Raw genomic sequence first — 21,499 nt, 5'->3', positions numbered from 1 at the left:
TGGTGGGTGAGCGGCATTTAGGCTGTACTTCACTTTCCGGTCTTTCTGCTGCCACTAGTGTGCGATTATAAGGTAATTAAATGTTGGAGAAAATAAAGATGAATGATTAATACGGCAAAGTTTTCAAGGACTAGTCACAAATGTTGGAGATGTGCGAGATTTTATTGGTAAGCAAAAAGGTCTCTTGATTGCATTCTGCAAAAAAGATGCCTTGGACAGTTCAGAAAACAAGTTGTGAAATTAGGACATTTAAAAAAAAAAGTCTGATATTGCCTGGCAGCCTCTGAGTGATTGGAATGAAATTGTTAATCATAATTCAGTAGGTTCAATCAGTGTAAACTGGGATGAATGCATATTGTAATGCTGGTGAAATGAGGAAAGCCTCTGATGGATTATGCTAGAATTTCCATTCATGTCTGTCCGACTTTCCTTCAGTTCACTTTTAGTCATCCTTCAAAGACAAAGCTTTTAGGAAGAGGTAGATTAACCAGAATTTAACGACATTGGCTAAGTGACAGGAAACAGAGAATAGTGGTAAACGGTTGTTTTGCGGACTGGAGGAAGGTATATAGTGGTGTTCCCCAGGGGTCAGTACTAGGAGCACTGCTTTTTTATATATATATTAATGACTTAGACTTGGATGTGCAGGGCACAATTTGTAAATTTGCAGATGACACAAAACTTGGAAGTGTTAAGAACAGTGAGGAGGATAGTAATAGACTTCAAGAGGACATAGACAGGCTGGTGGAATGGGCAGATGCAATTTAACGCAGAGAAGTGTGAAGTGATACATTTTGGCAGGAAGAATGAGGAGAGATAATATAAACTAAATGGTACAATTCTAAAGGGGGTGCAGGAACAGAGAGACCTGGGGGTTTATGTGCATAAATCTTTGAAGGTGGCAGGACAGGTTGAGAAAGTAGTTAAAAATGCATACTGAGCTTTATAAATAGAGGCATAGAGTACAAAAGCAAGGAAGTTATGTTGAACCTTTATAAAATACTGGTTCGGCCACAACTGAAGCATTGTGTCCAATTCTGGGCACGCACTTTAAGAAGGATGTGACGGCCTTAGAGAGAGAGTGCGGAAAGTTTTACTAAAATGCTTCGAGGGATGAGGGACTTCATTTACGTGGATAGACTGGAGAGGCTGGGGTTGTTCTCCTTAGAGCAGAGAAGGTTGAGAGGATATTTGATGGAAGTGTTCAAAATCATGAAGGGTTTAGATAAAGTAAATAGAGAAACTGTTCCCATTGGCGGAAGGGTCGAGAACCAGAGGACACATATTTAAGATGATTGGCAAAAGAACCAAAGGCAACATGAGGAAAAGCTTTTTTATTCAATGGGTGGTTATGATCTGGAATGTGCTGCCTGAAAGGGTGGTGGAAGCAGATTCAGTCGTGGCTTTCAAAAAGGAATTGGATAAATACTTGAAGGGAAAAAAATTGCAGGGCTACAGGGAAAAAGCTGGGGAGTGGGACTAACTGGATTGCTCTTACAAGGAGCTGGCATGGGCTTGATGGGCTGAATGGCCTCCTTTGATGTAATCATTCTGTGATACTAACTGAAGAAATGTGAAAGAAATGTGCAAAAGTCCTATAGATTTGGTGACAACTCATTCATTTTTCTTTGTGGTTTTGAGCCACAAATAATTTGCCAACAAGTCTCACCCAAATGAACAGGAACTTGTGCAATTGTAATGGAAGTCCTGAAGTTTCACACCTCAATTCTTGGAAGACTCTCTTTCGTTACTAAATTGGAGTCGGGATGTAGTTGGATAAAACAAAAGCAGTTCACTGAGATGCAGAAAGCGGGTTATCAATCAGTATAGCCAGGTCACATGCCATGGTGGAATCAATTTTGTCAGTACACAACGGCCAAGAATTTGCTTCAGGTTTTAATTATTGTTGGAGATTTAACAAAAATGTAAAATTATTTTTTTTAATTTTTTTTCTTTGTCTCTTTTTTTTTTCTCTCACTCTTTATCTCTCTTTCTGCACCTGATTTGACATTGAATTCACCATTCTAACTTACACTTCCTTGTTCAGTCTCTGCGCTGCTCATTTCACAATCCTGTAATGTGATTGGTTAAGGAGATACATAGTTGCTTGCCGTATTCACTCAGATCCCAGATACCCTGTAGAGGGCGTCGTGCTGTTTCCATCTCACACTTCCAGCAACTTGCAGCGCAAAATATTACGCTGATTAAACAGGCAAGGGCGGGTGCCATTCGGTGACCGGTTACAGCAAATTCTGGGTCATTATTAATCTGCTTCAGCAGACTTGGCTCTGCATACACCTCAGCAAGATATCTTGAATTAAATACTTTTGTGTTACACAAGTAATATCTTAAAACTACTGTTAACAAAGCCAAAAAGAAAGAGACTAGCTCAATATCTCGATTGAAAGAAATGGTGCTCTTCAAATTCCAATCAAATTAGGAACATAGGAACAGGAGTAGGCCATTCAGCCCCCCAAGCCTGTTCCGCCACTCAATTAGATCATGGCTGATCTGTATCTTAACTCCATCTACCCGCCTTGATTCCATAACCCTTAACACCCTTGCCTAACAAATTTATCAATCTCAGTTTTGAATTTTTCAGTTGACCTATCCTCAACAGCTTTTTGGGGGAAGAGAATTCCAGAGGATAAATTTTAACCTGGAGCCGGGAAGAGGGCAGGGTGGGGAGAAGAGGATTTCTGATGGGAAACCCGGAAGTAAGGGTTTCCCAGATGTCCTTGCGATTTTGACGTAAGGATGTCTTTTAATCTTTCTTTATTGTCGGTTTCCCGCCCAACAGGCCAGCCAGAATGACAGGCTGGTCATCAGTCAGAGGGGAGAAGAGCCAGGAAGTGGATGCCAGCATACAAGTCTTGGGTGGGGGGGGGTCGGGGGTCATTGCGGGTCATCGAGGGGAGTCGGTCATTGGGGGGAGTCGTGAGTCATTGGGGGTTCGGTCATCGGGGGAGTCATTGTGGGGTCGGTCATCGGGTGGCTCAGTGGTCGTCGGGCGTCTGGGGGGGGGTCAGTCATCAGGGTTGGGGGTCGTGAGGGGGGCTCGGAGATCTTAGGGGGGCTGGGAGATCGCGGGGGGGGGGGGGGGGGTTGCGGGTCGGGGGTCGGTCGATCGCGTGTGTGGGATCGCTACAGGTAGGCTTGTGTGCCTGGGGGAAGCATTCCTGCTCCTCCGGGCCCACAAGCAGTGCGATAAAGGCACTTACCTGCTGAGCTGGGCTTCTTGCCTCCCCTCACATGGCATGAAGCAGAAGGTCTAGGAATCTCGGCCCCTGGGAGTTCAAAATAAAAAAGCTGTCAAAATGGAGGCCCGCAGCCTCCTTAAAAGCTTTCACTACCGACCCGCCTCCTGAGAGCAGGTTGGTCACCCGCCTCTGTTAAAACCGGAAGTGAGCGGGTTGGAGGCAAGTTGGGGTCAGGCTTTAGTTTTTTACAATTTTTGCCTTCCCTCCTGCCTCCAATCCTCCCATTCGTGTGCTTAAAATTTAGGCCCAGATTTCCACTACCTTTTGTGTGCAGAAGTGTTTTCTGACATCATCTCTGAATGGCCTAGTTCTAAATTTAAGGTTATGCCCCTTTGTTCTGGACTTTCCCACCAGAGGAAATAGTTTCTCTCCATCTACCCTATCAAATCCTTTAATCATCTTAAACATCTCAATTAGATCACCCTTTAGTCTTCTATATTCAAGGGAATACAAGCCTAGTCTATGCAACCTGTCCTCATAATTTAACCCTTCAGCCCCAGTATCATTCTAATGAATCTGTGCCACACCCCTTCCGAGGCCAATACATCCTTCCTGAGATGCGGTATCCAGAACTGAATGCAATACTGAAGATGGGGTCAGATCACAGCTCTGTACAGCTGTAACATAAATTCCACCCCTTTGTATTCCAGCCCTCGAGATAAAGGCCAACATTCCATTAGCCTTTTTAATTATTTTTTGTACCTGTCCACTAGCTTTTAATGATTTCTGTACTTGGACCCCTAAATCTCTCTGGTCATCCGTAGTTCCTAGCTTCTCGCAATTTAGAAAGAAATCAAACTAGTTTGATTGTCCTGCCAGCCCAACCTTATCAGGGCAGTTCTGCCAAGGTTGACTTCATTTCTTGTCATCTGTCATCATGGCAGATTTAGGATTAGCACAGAACACCGATTTCAGACATTGCATTGTTGGCAGCAATGGATTTCTATTTGGATTCTTGAGGGTAGATTTTCCATTTCTTCCAATGTTTGAGCAACAGTGTGTATCTTTAAAAGGAATATTTGTTAAAAGTGGCTAAGTGGATTAGCACACTGTTTTTTCACTTAGCAGCGCAGCTTGAATCTGGCTCAGACTGATATGCTTAATTCTTCTCGCTGTGCTGGAGATGGATCTTAAGTGAAATGAGCTTTAACAATCTTAACATAGCTCCCACTTGATGGGAGCCCCTGCAGTTCAACACTATGGCAACAAATTGATGATCCCATTCAGAGGTGTCACTGAAGGTTGGAGCAATATAGCAGCAGCTTTATCAAGGTTTACCCCAGCTATGGTGTGAAACTGTTAATGGATTTACAGAGTAAGAATAACATTCCTATTCTTCAATATATCTAAGTTAATAAAAACAAAAATTCTCCCTTCTACCCCTACCCTCAAAGTGGAGTGCAAATTTGATTTTTAAAAAAAAATTGCTCTTGGAATGAGTGTAAGGGCCGATGAATGGCAGATGGAGTTTAATTTAGATAAATGTGAGGTGATGCATTTTGGTAGATCGAATCGGGCCAGGACCTACTCCGTTAATGGTAGGGCGTTGGGGAGAGTTATAGAACAAAGAGATCTAGGAGTACAGATTCATAGCTCCTTGAAAGTGGAGTCACAGGTGGATAGGGTGGTGAAGAAGGCATTCGGCATGCTTGGTTTCATTGGTCAGAACATTGAATGCAGGAGTTGGGATGTCTTGTTGAAGTTGTACAGGGCATTGGTGAGGCCACACTTGGAATACTGTGTACAGTTCTGGTCACCCTATTATAGAAAGGATATTATTAAACTAGAAAGAGTGCAGAAAAGATTTACTAGGATGCTACCGAGACTTGATGGTTTGACTTATAGGGAGAGGCTAGACAGACTGGGACTTTTTTCCCTGGAGAGTAGGAGGTTAAGGGGTGATCTTATAGAAGTCTATAAAATAATGAGGGGCATAGATAAGGTAGATAGTCAAAATCTTTTCCCAAAGGTAGGGGAGTCTATAACGAGGGGGCATAGATTTAAGGTGAGAGGGGAGAGATACAAAAGGGTCCAGAGGGGCAATTTTTTCACTCAAAGGGTGGTGAGTGTTTGGAACGAGCTGCCAGAGGCAGTAGTAGAGGCGGGTACAATTTTGTCTTTTAAAAAGCATTTGGACAGTTACATGGGTAAGATGGGTATAGAGGGATATGGGCCAAGTGCAGGCAATTGGGACTAGCTTAGTGGTATAAACTGGGCGACATGGACATGTTGGGCCGAAGGGCCTGTTTCCATGTTGTAACTTCTATGATTCTATGATTCTATAAGGAATCTTACAACACCAGGTTATAGTCCAACAGTTTTATTTGAAAATCACAAGCTTTCGGAGATTATCTCCTTCGTCACCTGACGAAGGAGATAATCTCTGAAAGCTTGTGATTTTCAAATAAAACTGTTGGACTATAACCTGGTGTTGTAAGATTCCTTACATTTGTCCACCCCAGTCCATCACCGGCATCTCCACATCTTGGAATGAGGGCATTGCTGGCAAGGATGGTATTTATTACCCATCCCTGGTTGCCCTGAGAAGGTGGTGGTTGCCCTTCTCCTGGAATCACTGCAGATCCTATGGTGATGGTGATCCCACAATGATGTTGGGTAGGGAATTCCAAGATTTTAACCCAGTAACATGAAGGAACAGTGATACGTGTCCAAGTCTTGGACTTGGAGGAGAATTTGGAGGTGATGGTGTTCCCACCTTAGGAAGGATATATTGGCCTTGGAGGGAGTGCAGTGTAGATTTACTAGAATGATACCTGGACTCCAAGGGTTAAATTACGAGGAGAACTTAAGGTTGTTTTCGCTGGAATTTAGAAGATTAAGGGGTGATTTGATCGGAGTTTTCAAGATATTAAGGGGAACTGATGGAGTATCATAGTAGGTTCAGCACAGGAGGAGGCCATTTGGCCCATTGTGCCTGTGCTGGCTCTTTGAAAGAGCTATCCAATTAGTCCCATTCCCCTGCTCTTTCCCCATAGCCCTGTAATTTTTTTCCCTTCCAGTATTTATCCAGTTGCCTTTTGAAAGTTACCATTGAATCTGCTTTCACCACCCTTTCCGGTAATGCATTCCAGATCATTACAACTTGCTGCATCAAACATGTTTCCTCATATCACCTTTGGCTCTTTTACCTTAAATCTGTGTCCTCTAGTTACTGACCCTTCTGCCACTGGAAACAATTTCTCCTCATTTACTCTGTCAAAACTGTTCATGATTTTGAACACCTATCAAATCTCCCCTTAACCTGAGAACAGTCCCAGCTTCTTCAGTCTCTCCACATAACTGAAGTCTCTCATCCCTGGCACCATTCTAGTACATCTCCTCTGCACCCTCTCTACAGCCTTGACATCCTTCCTAGGTTTGGTGCCCTGAATTGAACGCAATACTCCAGCTGAGGCCTAACCAGTGTTTTATAATGGTTTAGCGTAACTTCCTTGCTTTTGTACTCTATGCCTCTATTAGTAAAGCCCATGATCCCATGTGCTTTTTTAACAGCCTTCTCAACTTGTCCTGCCACCTTCAAAGAGAGAAACTATTTCTGCTGGTAGGGGAGTCTAGGATTAGGGGACATAGCCTAAAAATTAGAGCCAGGATTTTCAGGAGTGAAGTTAGGAAACACTTCTACACGCAAAGGGTGGTAGAAGTTTGGAACTCTCTTCTGCAAATGGCAGTGGATGCTAGCTCAATTGTTAATTTTAAATCTGAGATTGATAGATTTTTGTTAACCAAAGATATTAAGGGATATGGGGCTAAGCCGGGTACATGGAGTTAGGTCACAGATCAGCCATGATTTCATTGAATGGTGGAACAGGCTCTAGGGGCTAAATGGCCTACTCCTGTTCCTATCTTCCTATGTTTCATGACATTTGCAACTCTTGTCTTTCTCAGTGGTAGAGGTAATGGGGTTGGAAGGTTGTGTCACAGCTTGGTAAGTTTCACCATTGGTTCTTCTTTTTAAAAATCAAATTGTTATGAAAATGGGCTACTCCAGATCAGTTCCAGCTACAGATTTGATTGGTGGATAGTTGGATATGTTGTTTAACCAAATATGTCGAAGTTAACTGTGGCATGTTTTAATATTCAATTTCAGTAACAGTTCATTTGTTTTTAAAGTCTTGTTTCTTTTGTACACTTTTTCAGCTGATGATACAGTTTTTATATTTAACTGTGATTTGTTCCAACCAGAAAGTTTGTACCTTTTTGCCATCATCTTCCCATTTTCAAAGCCCATATTTTGTTCATACTTTGTTCATTGTTGGTTTTGCTGTATTTCAGGAATTACAAGCAAGGCCAGGAAGGAACTGCACAGGGCAGTTAAAAGACTGGTGCAAGCCACGGCCGAGATTTTCTCATGGCCACTGGATGGTCAGTAAGTCTCAATACTTCCATTGTGAGGATGGAGTCATGGCACTAGACAAAAATTTAACCTTTAAAATATGAATATAAGCTGCTACATTGAAGTAGTTGCATAGCATGTTGGGGTAGCCTTATGTGATGCAACATATTGAAGTAAGAGACACGTGGGTGCAGCACATTGGGGTAGTGATGTGTAAGTTTGCACATTGGTGCAGCGATATGTTGGCGCAGCGGATTGATGTACCAACCTGCAGCAGCAATGTGCAACATGGCACATTTGAAGCATCAACTGATATAGTTGGTATTTCACTTTCTCTAATTAAACTAAATGGTCTGATGCTGATTCTATATTCTTGATTCCGAGTTGTGGATCTGCTGTAATACACGGACGCTTGATTTGCCATCGGGATCACCAGCTACTGTGACTCAGTCCTCTGCTGGGAAGAAGCTGGTTGGTGCATCAAGCCCCATTTACTTAAGGAATCGGTGGCAAGTCCTGGAAATGAAAAGGGCTTGGAGCAGCTGGCAGTTGAATTATCGGTCACAGTGGTATAGCACGCTGTACACAATACTCAGGAATGGGGCTACAAGAAAGAAAGAAGAAAGAACTTGCATTTATATTGCACCTTTCACGATCTCTGGATGTGCCAAAGTGCTTCACAGCCAATGAATTACTTTTCAAGTGTCATCACTGTTGTAATGTAGGAAACTCAGCAGACAATTTGCGCACAGCCAGGTCCCACAAACAGCAATGAGATAAATGATCAATTAAATTGTTTAAGTATTGTTGGTTGAGGGATAAATGTTGGCCAGGACACTGGGACAACTCCCCGGCTCTTCATCGAATAGTGCTATGGAATCTCTTACATCTACCTGAGAGAGCAGACGGGACCTCGGTTTGACGTCTCATCCAAAATACGGCACCTCCGAATGCGCAGCACTCCCTCACTACTGCACTAGAGTGTCAGCCTAGATTTTGTGCTCAAGTCTCTGGAGTGGGGCTTGAACTCATAACCTTTTAACTCCGAGGCGAGAGTGCTACCACATGAGATAAGGCTGTACCCAATTTTTTTATCCCATAGAATGTGTTTGACTTGTTGAGTTCCACATAGCATCTTAGATGTTCTGGTAAAGATTGCCAATTTGTGTTGCTTGCCTTATTAACTTTCCTCCTTACCCTTCCTGTGCATGAAAAACCCCGAAGCAAATAATGATATTCTGGGATCATCTTGAATCATCAGATTTAGAAATATTCTGTTGCTAATGTGAACGGTGGACTCAGCTGTTGATGCCAATCACAATCAAATAGCAGTCAACACTGACTGAACTTGGTTTTTGTTCCTTGTTGGGTTTCAGGCGTTCTGCCCCTCTTTTAAAAAAAAAATAGTGGCATTCTTGCAAGCACAGAGGCAATGTCATTCTTCATTTGGGCAGCGACTTATGTTCAAATCCTAGCTTTCACTAACATTAGGCTTTACTCTGGGAGTCACTTTTCCAAATGACGGCTGGGTCACCTCAGATAAGAGAGAAAAGTTTAGTGTATGTTTTTCCACTTTAGGCAGGTGCTCCCCCATTTTTCTGCAGTAAGGTGACAGAGTAACAGCGCTGACTCATCCCTGGAGATACCAGTGTGAGCTGGATCATTCCATGCTTTATCGTGGAGGATCGCATGTATTTGGGGCAGAGGAGAAAATTACACAAGCAGCACTTTTAAAGTACTAATACTCAGTAAAATCAAGTATTCTTAGGAGTGTTTGATTTTGTTTTAATTGACTTTCGGTAGTCCCTAACATTTGATGTAAATCTGGAACACAGGAATTGCTGGACGAAAAAAGACCAAGGTCCATCTAGTTCGCCTTCTACCATCCTGATATCGCATGATACAATCATAATGGAGTTATTGATTAATCACGGCAATGAATCTCTTAGCAATTAGCCTTCAACTGACCCAGACACAACGTGAGGAAAATGCCAGTAGTGGAGAGCTTTGAGAACCATAGGTCCTTAGTCACATTTTTCCTCCCAAGTATGCTACCCTTACCACATGTCATGTCTCAAATTACTCCTATACTGTATCCCAAAATGTTATTTTGGAAAAACATGCAGATTCTGGTGGTCAAAATGATGCTGTATGTGCAATTTAGTTTGATTTTTATTTCTTTTAATTTAGATCAAGTGAGTACAGCCTCCTGAGCGTTTTGTCCCTGCCATTGCAGATGTTTGTCTTGGATACAGTGCACAGACTTTGTGCTATTTCCTTGTTTGTAATGTTGTAGAATTTTAAAATGAGAACTTTGGTTGATGTCTTTGAGTTAAGCTCCACTCTGTCACTGCAGTAGACCCCACTGTTGTTCTGTTTTACCAGTTGCTTTGCTCAATTTTTTTTTCTAAAAACAAAAATCACAACAGGTGACTGTGTTCCAAATAATGTTTTTAAGTACGTAAGTGACCTGTTGTAGCGCAGACGCTTAAATTGTCATACTTTGTGTTTTACAGAGCATTACATGAAACTAGATGTGGAAGACCATGAGTCTGGTTTGTGGCTTCTTCTAAAACGGACTCAGTCTAGAATTAAAGCAGTACGAGTGCAGGCTGTCCAGGAACTGGCAAAGAAGCATCACTGGCATGGTACAAAATGGGACTAGTTGCTCATACTTAACCAGTAGATAAAAAAATAAATCCAGATTTTACCATTGTTATTGTTGCCATTTAGCACTCCATTTCTTATACTTCCAGAGTTAGTGTTTGAGCTTCAGAGAAGAAATGACACATTATGGAGTGTGGAGAACCATACAAGTTTACAGCACAGAAGGAGGCAATTTTAAAACAACAACTTGCATTTATATAGCGCCTTTAACATAGTAAAATTCAGCCCATTGTGTCACTGCCAGCTCTTTCCTTGATCAATCCTAAACTAATCACACTGCTGTCCTCTCTCCCCATACCTATGCAGCATCTTTTGCTTGGAATGTTTATCTAGTCTTCTATTAAAATATACAATATATTGGTTAATAAATCTTCAAGTGAATCTTGAGAAGGAGAAACAGATAGAAAGTAGAATATAATGTGTGAAAACTGGTGAATCAGAAACTAGGTGGTGCATTGGGTTAACACATTACCTTTTACTTTTGGGAGCTATGTTTGATTTCAGCCAGTCAAGACAGAATGAAAGCATGCTCTTTCTGCCAGTTATAAGAGCTAGATATGAAGCAAGTTTAAGCAGACCAAACCTTGGTCCAGTAGGCACAAAACTGCCCATAGAATGACAATATTACTGAGGCTTTGAGGAGAACTGGTAAAGGGAATGGTAAAATTTATACCAAAGCAGGGGTTGTTTTCCTAATGTCAGGTTAAATGTACGTTGTCGGGGCAGAGTAATGGGAATGTTAAAAATTTCAGGTCTAACATAGATATTCTCTTGGGTTCAGTGGCACTAGTCACTCCCATAAGTGGACCCCATATTTCTGCCATTGACTCTCACTGCCCAATACCTACATATGAGAAGGTATAGCCTGGGGTTGTAACAATGCATCTCCCTTGTCATACGATGTGTCACTTTTCCAATCTCCCGGTAGGTGGAACTGATAAGCACTCTGGTGAGACAAAAGCAATGCAAAGTCAAGAAGCTAGTTTATTTTACAGAACATAAGTGACACAACAAGATGGTATTTCCAGACTTTTTACTTCCTTCATATTTCCCGTGACACACAGAACAACAGCTGTACTACGCTATCCTGAGTGTTAGGCAGAAAGCTCACTTTTGAATTTTTCTTCCTTTCTGGTCAGCCTCTAACTGTAAAAACTGGCTGATGCATCTTAATTTCCAGCCCAGTTCAAGGCCTGCCTCTCTCAGCCTCTTTTAGAACTGATTATGTGTTTTACTCTTTTTTTTGTTTCTTCTCAGTACAGGAAGTGGAGCTTGTTTCCTGAACTTTTCCCTCTATAGGGGTTGGTTGGTCGACAAATCACACCTACTTCCACCTCCCCTCCCTACCCTACCCCACCAACAAGAAGATTCTCACCAGACATATGACACCTGACCTCGGCTGAGCTCCAATGAATTGGGTCATCCCAACAATAATAGGCAGGGATGTTTACTTGGAGCTCTGGGTCAAGATATCAACCCCACCTATTTTCCCAGATCATAAGGAAGGCAGCTTCAATGTTATTTGCACGTCTAGCTTCACTACACAACTCTTTTTCCCAATCTTAGCTGCAAGCTGGACTTTAACCCTTTGTAGACTCACTTTAATTTGAATGTAATCACTACAATATAACTCATTCCCAAATCCTTTCCATGGAAAAATGGTCAAAAAATCCATAAACACAACAGAGAGCTTTATGATACATTTGTGCAAGCTATATCTGACATGGGAATGCTTGCTGCTGATATTGGGAGACAAGGGTTGAAACACGTTCCTTTCTCCACTACTGACATCTTAGTGAAACACTTGGGTAAATATCTTAGCAGGGTGGGAAGTTAACAGCTTAACTCTTTTGCCTAGTTCATTCTGCATGTTAACTCACCACATTATTTAGGTTCTTCTCAGACCATCTTCATTTCCCTGCTATCGTGTATCTGTATTAAATCAAAATGTGCCCATTTCTTCAAATGTATCAGTGGGATGCACATTTATTGCACTGGGCAGCAGTCTATCCCATTAACATCTAAGTGTGAAATGGTTACTCTTCAAGTTGCATTCAGTGCATGATTTCCTCAGATTCTAATCATGCTGCATGATTTTATATACCTGAATTCTTTTCTACTGCAACTAGACTGTGCAAGTATTAACTTTCTTCACTGTTTGAACTTGTATCTAAGAGTCGAGAAAACAAATAATTTTCAAGCATTAAGTGATAAAGTACCACACATTGGGTTAATGAGTTCTTTTACTGCTGTAGATTAATATTTATCTGCTTTGTTGAAAAGGATATATAGAATCATAGAAAGGTTACAGCATGGAAGGAGGCCGTTTGGCCCATTGAGTCCGCGCTGGCTCTACGCAAGAGCAATCCAGCTAGTCTCACTCCCCCGCCCTATCCCCGTAGCCCTGCAAATTTTTCCTTTCAAGTACTTATCCAGTTCCCTTTTGAAGGCCATGATTGAATCTGCCTCCACCACCCTCTCAGGCAGTGCATTCCAGATCCTAACCACTCTATGTGTAAAAATGTTTTTCCTCATGTTCTTTGGTTCTTCTGCCAATCACCTTAAATTTGTGTCCTCTGGTTCTTGACCCTCCCGCCAATGGGAACAGTTTCTCTCTATCTACTCTGTCTAGACCCTTTGTGATCTTGAATACCTCTATCAAATCTCCTCGCAACCTTCTCAGTTCCACGGAGAACAACCCCAGCTTCTCCGTCTATCCACTTAACTAAAGTCCCTCATCCCTGGAATTATTCTAGTAAATCTCTTCTGGACCCTCTCTAAGGCCACCACATCCTTCTGAAAGTGTGGTGCTCAGAACTGGACACAATACTCCAGTTGTGGCCGAACCAATGTTTCATAAAGGTTCATCGTGACTTCCATATTCTATGCCTCTATTTATAAAGTCCAGGTTCCCGTATGCTTTTTTTAACCCCTTTCTGAATCTGAACCTGCCCTGCCACCTTCAATGATTTGTGCACATATATCCCCAGATCTCTCTGTTCCTGTACCCCTTTTAGAGTTATGCACTCTAGTTTATATTGCCTCTCCTTGTTCTTCCTACTGAAATGTATCACTGCATTTTTCTGCGTTAAATTTCATCTGCCGCGTGGCCGCCCATGCCACCATTCTATCACTATCCTCCTCACTGTTTACTACCCTTCCAAGTTTTGTGTCATCTGCAGATTTGGAAATTGTGCCCTGTACACCCAAGTCCAAGTCATTAATATATATCAAGAAAAGCAGTGGTCCTAGCAATGTCCCCTGGGGAACACCACTGTACACCTCCCTCCAGTCCGAAAAACAACCATTCACCACTACTCTGTTTCCTGTCACTTAGCCAATTCTGTATCCATGTTGCTACTGCCCCCTTTATTCCATGGGCTGCAATGTTGATGATAAGCCTACCATGCGGCACTTTATCAAATGCCTTTTGAAAGTTCATATACACCACATATATTGTCAGAATTATTGAGTTAAAAATTGTCAGTACCCAGCTCTGAATACCCCTGTTTAAATAACTGCTTAAAGACATCGATAACATTAACAAGGCCTCTTCAACATGTTTAGTAACAAGGAGGCATGTTCTTGAGATTGTCACTTGAAGCGTGAAGGGGGAAGTTATGAGAACATTTTTCTCACACATCATGATTAAAATACGTTTCTGCTTTGGGGGCAATCAGGAAATCGCGCTCAAAATGCGCTTGAAATTGCACTCGTTAGGTTAGGCTTCAAATTTCTGCTAAATTTAATTTGCACAATAACAAACGTAAAATCTTCCACGAACCAGCGCAATTGGTCAGTGTAATAGAACATAATTGTTTCTTTTTTTTTCTCTTTCCATTAAAAAGTATTTCTTGACTTATTTAAGAGTGGTAACCTGGTACAGTTTTATTAATACAGCTGAAAATGGGTTTATCACCAAAAATAAGCATTTCTAATAAGGGTGTCCAGTCCTCCACTTAATTCATTTTCAGTGATTTTAAATCTTAAAAAATTATACATAAGAACATAAGAAATAGGAGCAGGAGTAGGCCAATCGACCCCTCGAGCCTGCTCCGCCATTCAATAAGATCATGGCTGATCTGATCCTAACCTCAAATCTAAATTCATGTCCAATTTCCTGCCCACTCCCCGTAACCCCCAATTCCCTTTACTTATAGGAAACTGTCTATTTCTGTTTTAAATTTATTTAATGATGTCGCTTCCACAGCTTCCTGGGGCAGCAAATTCCACAGACCGACTACCCTATGAGTGAAGAAGTTTCTCCTCATCTCAGTTTTGAAAGAGCAGCCCCTCATTCTAAGATTATGCCCCCTAGTTCTAGTTTCACCCATCCTTGGGAACATCCTCACCGCATCCACCCGATCAAGCCCTTTCACAATCTTATATGTTTCAATAAGATCGCCTCTCATTCTTCTGAACTCCAATGAGTAGTGTCCCAATCTACTCAACCTCTCCTCATATGTCCGCCCCCTCATCCCCGGGATTAACCTTCTTTGTACTGCCTCGAGAGCAAGTATGTCTTCTTAAGTATGGACACCACAACTGTATGCAGTATTCCAGGTGCGGTCTCACCAATACCTTATATAACTGCAGCAATACCTCCCTGTTTTTATATTCTATCCCCCTAGCAATAAAAGCCAACATTCCGTTGGCCTTCTTGATCACCTGCTGCACCTGCATACTAACTTTTTGATTTTCTTGCACGAGGACCCCCAGATCCCTTTGTACTGCAGTACTTTCCAGTTTCTCGCCATTAAGATAATAACTTGCTCTCTGATTTTTCCTGCCAAAGTGCATAACCTCACATTTTCCAATATTGTATTGCATCTGCCAAATCTCCGCCCACTCACCCAGCCTGTCTATATCCCCTTGTAGGTTTTTTATGTCCTCCTCACTCTCCACTTTCCCTCCCATTTTTGTATCATCTGCAAACTTTGATGTTACACTTGGTCCCCTCCTCCAAATCGTTAATATAGATTGTAGAGAGTTGGGGACCCAGCACCGACCCCTGCGGAACACCACTGGCTACTGGTTGCCAGTCCGAGAATGAACCATTTATCCCAACTCTCTGCTTCCTGTTAGATAACCAATCCTCCACCCATGCCAGAATATTACCCCAATCCAGTGATTCTTTATCTTGAGCAATAATCTTTTATGTGGCACCTTGTCGAATGCCTTCTGGAAGTCTAAATACACGACGTCCACTAGTTCCCCTTTATCCACCCTGTACGTTATGTCCAAAGACACAAATCAAAGAACTCAAGCAAATTTGTCAGACATGACTTCCCCTTCATAAAGCCATGCCGACTTTGTCCTATTAAATTATGTTTATCCAAATGTTCCAAATGATACTGTCTCCTTAATAATAGTCTCCAAAATTTTACCCACCACAGATGTTGGGCTAACTGGTCTATAATTTCCAGCCTTCTGCCTACTACCCTTTTTAAATAAGGGTGTTACATTAGCAGTTTTCCAATCTGCCGGGACCTTTGCCGAGTCCAGAGAATTTTGGAAAATTATTACCAAAGCATCCACAATCCCTACTGCCACTTCCCTCAAGACCCTAGGATGTAAGCCATCAGGTCCAGGGGATTTATCCGCCTTGAGTCCCATTAATTTACTGAGTACCAATTCCTTAGTGATTTTAATCGTATTTAGCTCCTCCCCCCCCCCCCCCCCCCAGAGCCCCCTGTTTGTCCAGTGTTGGGATATTCTTAGTGTCCTCTACCGTAAAGACTGAAACAAAATATTTGTTCAGCACTTTTGCCATCTCCATGTTTCCCACCATTAATTTCCCGGTCTCATCCTCTAGGGACCTACCTTTGCCTTAGCCACCCTTTTTCTTTTTATATAACTATAGAAACTCTTGCTATCTGTTTTTATATTTTTTGCTAATTTATTTTCATAATCTATCTTCCCTTTCTTAATCAATCCTTTAGTTACTTTTTGCTGTCTTTTGAAGAATTCCCAATCTTCTATCCTCCCACTAAGTTTGGCTACCTTATATGTCCTTGTTTTTAGTCGGATACTATCCTTAATTTCTTTACTTAGCCACGGATGGCTGTTATTTCTTTTACACCCTTTTTTCCTCTCTGGAATATATATTTTTTGAAAGTTGTAAAATAACTCCTTAAATGAACACCACTGCTCATGCACCGTCTTACCCTTTAATCTATTTTCCCAGTCCACTTTAATCAATTCCGCTCTCATACCATCATAGTCTCCTTTATTCAAGCTCAGTACGCTCTAATTGGATATGGAATGTAACTATGTATGGTCACTCATTCCAAGGGGATCCTTAACTCGGACATTATTCATTAATCCTGGCTCATTATACAGGACCAGGTCCAAGGTTGCTTGCCCCCTTGGATCAGTTACATACTGCTCAAGAAATCCATCCCTAATACACTCAATAAACTCTTCCTCAAGGCTGCCCTGCCCAATTTGATTTGTCCAGTTAATGTGATCGTTAAAATCCCCCATAAATATAGCTGTTCCCTTATTACATGCCCCGACTATTTCCTGATTAATACTTCTTCCAGCAGAGTTGCAACTATTAGGAGGCCTATATACTACGCCCACTAGTTTTTTTCCCCTTATTATTCCTTATCTCTACCCAAAATGTGTCATTATCCTGATCCTTTGTCCCAATATCATTTCTCTGTATTACAGTGATTCCTTCCTTTATTAACATAGCCACCCCACCTCCCCTTCCTTCCTGCCTGTCCTTCCTGATTGTTAAATACCCTGGCATATTTAATTCCCAGTTGTTGTCACCCTGCAGCCATGTTTCTGTAATGGCCACAAGATCATACCCATACGTATACAGAGCCATTTAATAGTGTTATTGGTGTACACTAGTCAGTTTCTTAGTAAATGAAATATTTTTTGATAAGAAAATACTTTTAAAACAAAAAATACTTTTTGTGGTGTATATTAATGATGTGGATTTGAATGTTAGGGGGCATGATTAAGAAGTTTGCAGATGATACAAAAATTGACTGTGTGGTTGATGGTGAGGAGGAAAGCTGTAGACTGCAGGAAGATATCAATGGACTGGTCAGGTGGGCTGAAAGGTGGCAAATGGAATTCAATCCAGAGAAGTATGAAGTAATGCATTTGGGGAGGGCAAACAAAGCAAGGGAATACACAATAAATGGGAGGATACTGAGAGGTGTAGAGGAACAGAGGGACCTTGGAGTGCATGTCCACAGATCCCTGAAGGTAGCAGGATAGGTAGATAAGGTGGTTAAAAAGGCATACGGGATACTTTTCTTTATTAGCTGAGGCATAGAATGTAAGAGCAGGGAGGTTATGCTGGAACTGTATAAAACATTGGTTAGGCCACAGCTTGAGTACTGCATACAGTTCTGGTCACCACATAACAGGAAAGATGTGATTGCACTAGAGAGGGTACAGAGGAGATTTATGAGGGTATTGCCAGGGCTGGAGAATTTTAGCTATGAGAAAGGATTGGATAGGGTGGGGTTGTTTTCTTTGGAACAAAGGAGGCTGAGGGGAGATTTAATTGAGGTATATAAAATTATGACTGGACTAGATAGAGTGGATAGGGAGGATCTATTTCCACTTAGCAGAGGGGTTAGTGACCAGGGGGCATAGATTTAAAGTAATTGGTAGAAGGATTAGAGGGGAGCTGAGGAGAAACTTTTTCACCCAGAGGGTGGTGGGGGTCTGGAACTCATTGCCTCATTTAAAAAGTACTTGGATGTGCCGTAACCTACAGGGCTACGGATCAACTGCTGGAAAGTGGGATCAAGCTGGATAGCTCTTTTTCGGCCGGCATGGACATGATGGGCCAAATGGCCTCCTTCTGTGGCGTAACTTTCTATGATTCTATGAAAACGTGCCTACTAGTGCCTGTGCACCTAAGAAAATGAGCACAATTTGAAGAATCTTCCCAAACCAGTGCAATAGACGGAATCTCACAATTTTGACCTAGGGTCGTGGCCAGTTTTGCGGCCGGGCCCTGATTCGGGCGCATTGAATCTTGAACCAGCGTAAAAGATCACGGAAAATATGAACATAAGTGGTTTTGGACGCAACTCACTTACGTTTAAAATTCCCTGATCTTTTGTGTTGGTTCAGCCGATTCTGCCCGGATTGCACTGATGTAACGAGCGGAAACAAGTGGAAACTCGACCCCGGAATGTGTTACCACAAGTGACTACTGAGGTAAAGATTATAACATAATTTAAAAGGGAATTGAATAAATATCGGAAAAGAAAGAACAAATAAAGGATACAGGGCCAGGCGAGGCAATAGGATTAGAGTAGATTGCTCCAGTTGAAGAGGTAGCACAGGCATGATGGACTGGGTGGCTGCCTCCTGTGCTGTAATATCCATGTTCTTTGTGTGTTGCAATTGAGTTGCCTTTTTTAAAGTATGTGACTAATGATCTTTGTTTATGCTCATTCTATGATATCCTTGAATACCATGGAATACTTTGCTTTTTGAGAGAGCAGTGCTTTTATTTTTGAAGTATTTTAAGGTATATATATATAGGCAATGACAAGTGAGTACAAGATAGTTCTACAAATTCAGTGATTCGAATAACACGATAAACCACCTTAGCTCTGATAATTTGTGTCTTAATTTAACTGTGGTATACCTCCCAGTAACACTTTGTGTGAATAATAGCATAAAACTGATTTAGAGTAAAAGGATAGTCAAAGGAAGGGTGGGGCTGTTTAGGGACTAAATTGCAAATTTTCTTGTGGAGGCAGATGGCATAGCTGAGGTACTAAATGAGTACTTTGCATCTGTCTTTACTAAAGAAGAACATGCTGCCAATATCACAGTAAAGGTGGAGGGGGTAGAGAAATCGGATAGGATAGAAATAAATAAAGAGGAGGTTCTTAAATGACTGGCAGAGTTCAAAATAGAAAAATCACCCGGTCCAGATGGGATGCATCCTAGGTTGCTGAGGGAAGTAAGGGTGGAAGCAGCAGAGGCTTTAGCCACAATCTTTCAATACTCCTTGGATATGGGAGTTGTGCCAGAAGACTGGAGGTTTGCAAATGTTACACCCCTGTTCAAAAAAGGGGAGAGATAAACCAGGTAACTACAGACCAGTCAGCATAACGTCAGTTGTGGGGAAATTTCTAAGAGACCATAATTCGGGACAAAATGAATTGTCACTTGGAAGAACAAGGGTTAATAAATGACAGCCAACATGTATTTGTTAAAGGCAAATCATGTCTGACAAACTTGATTGAGTTCTTCAATGAAATAATGGCGAGGGTTGATGTAGGTAGTGCAGTTAATATCATGTAAATGGACTTTCAGAAGGCACTTGATAAAGTGCCACATAGTGGACTTTATATCATATCATAGTAGGTACAGCACAGGAGGAGGCCATTCGGCCCATCGTGCCTGGCTGGCTCTTTGACAGAGCTATCCAATTAGTCGTGGGCATAAATTCAAAGTTTGCAGATGACACAAAGCTTGGAAATGTAGTAAATAATGTTGAGGGTAGTAACAGACTTCAGGAAGACATAAACAGACGGGTGAAATTTAATGCAGAGAAGTGTGAAGTGATGTATTCTGGAACGAAAGAAGAGACGAGGCAATATAAATTAAATGATACAATTTTGAAGGGAGTTCAGGAACAGAGAGACCTGGGGGTGTACGTACACAAATCTTTGAACGAGGCAGGACAAGTTGAGAAGGCTCTTAAAAAAGCACATGGGATTGTTGGCTTTATAAATCGAGGCATAAGAGTACAAAAGCAAGGAAGTTATGTTAAACCTTGATAAAACACTGGTTCGGCCTCAGCTAGATTATTGTGTCCAATTCTGGGCACCACACTTTTTAGGAAGGATGTCAAGACCTTACAGAGGGTGCAGAAGAGATTTACCAGAATGGTACCAGGGATGAGGGACTTCAGTTATGTGGAGAGACTAGAGGAGTTGGGATTGTTCTCCTTAGAGCAGAGAAAGTTAAGGGGAGATTTAATAGAGGTGCTCAAAATTCTGAGGGGTTTTGATAGTAGATTGGGAGAAACTGTTTCCACTAGCAGGAGGATCGGTAACCAGAGGGGACAGAGTTAAGATAATTGACACAAAATCCCAAGGAGAGATGAGGATAATTATTTTTTATGGAGTGAGTCGTTATGATCTGGAATGCATTGCTTGAAACGGTGGTGGAAGCAAATTTAAAAGTAACCTTTAAAAGGGAATTGGATACATACTTGAAAAGGAGAAATTTTCAGGGCTATGGGGAAAGAGCGGTTGAGTGGGACTAATTGGATAGCTTTTCCAAAGAGCCAGCACAGACAAGATGGGCTGAATGGCCTCCTTCTGTGCTATATAATTCTATGATTCTAGACCGTGGATGATTTTTCATACAGATAAATCATGCCATGTGCTAACCCTTGTAACTGATCAACATTTTAACTTCTCATTTGTACAAAAGATCACTCCAGTGGGTAGTGAAAATGTTAATTCTCATCTAAGTAATAGTATTAACTTCAGTAAGTATGTAAATTTTCTTTATTTGCAGATTATCAATATAGAACGGTGGCCCAGGCATGTGATCAGAAAACCAGCATTGGGCTAGCCAGATCTAAAAATGTTGACGTTCGCTTTTTTTTGTGTCCTCCTTTACCAAAAGTAATTGAGGTAAGTAAATCCTTTCAGTCTTGGTTTGCACTACAATGATAACGTTCATGTGCAGTGGTATTGATTTAGCGAGCATTTACACAATAGTGGTAGTGTTGGTTTGAAGCAGTTTCACTTTACATTGACACTAAAGTTGTAGTACCATTCCAGAGTTAAAGGCCAACAGGATTCCAGAGCAAAGTGGAGACTCCTTGGAGGAGGGAGTACCACTTCAATTTCATCCAGAGCCAAATCTGGATTTGCACTACAAAGTTTTAGTGTCAGTGACGGCAAAGCTGCTGTGCACTAACACCACTACTGTAGCATAAATGAGTCCTAAGATTTTTACATGTAAAGGTTTTTTCAAGATAGAAGGTGCTCTATACAGGCTTCCCTAAATTAAGACATTGCTGCTCATACAACTGATAGTTAGAACATGCTGACAGTTGATAGATTTATTACAGTGTAATTTTTAGATTAAATCAGTCTGACTATTTTTAGTGAGCTTTTTATATCAGCTTTTTTAATGAAAATCTCGCACTGTAAACTGTTGAAGAACTGTCTGATATGATCTTCAGTATTGCTCAACTGGTAGC

At 41.5% G+C, this 21,499-nt stretch overlaps 1 protein-coding gene across 5 annotated transcripts in view; it reads left to right on the top strand.

The window, feature by feature from the left end:
- serac1 (serine active site containing 1) overlaps positions 1-21,499 on the top strand; it is a 94,059-nt gene that overhangs the window by 11,378 nt on the left and 61,182 nt on the right. For 4 of the 5 annotated variants that reach the window (XM_067989160.1, XM_067989159.1, XM_067989157.1 and 1 more), the window contains exons 4-6: positions 7,554-7,643; positions 10,131-10,262; positions 20,806-20,924. In XM_067989160.1, coding sequence (XP_067845261.1) covers positions 7,554-7,643; positions 10,131-10,262; positions 20,806-20,924 — 341 coding nt within the window. Of the gene's footprint in view, positions 1-7,553; positions 7,648-10,130; positions 10,263-20,805; positions 20,925-21,499 lie in introns of those variants that run through there. The other variant, XM_067989161.1, reaches the window with a different exon arrangement.

The sequence above is a fragment of the Heptranchias perlo genome, chromosome 8, assembly GCF_035084215.1.
Source record: "Heptranchias perlo isolate sHepPer1 chromosome 8, sHepPer1.hap1, whole genome shotgun sequence".
Taxonomy (NCBI): Eukaryota; Metazoa; Chordata; class Chondrichthyes; order Hexanchiformes; family Hexanchidae; genus Heptranchias; species Heptranchias perlo.
Note: the sequence above shows the minus strand (reverse complement) of the source record. Positions and strands in the feature narration are given on the sequence as shown.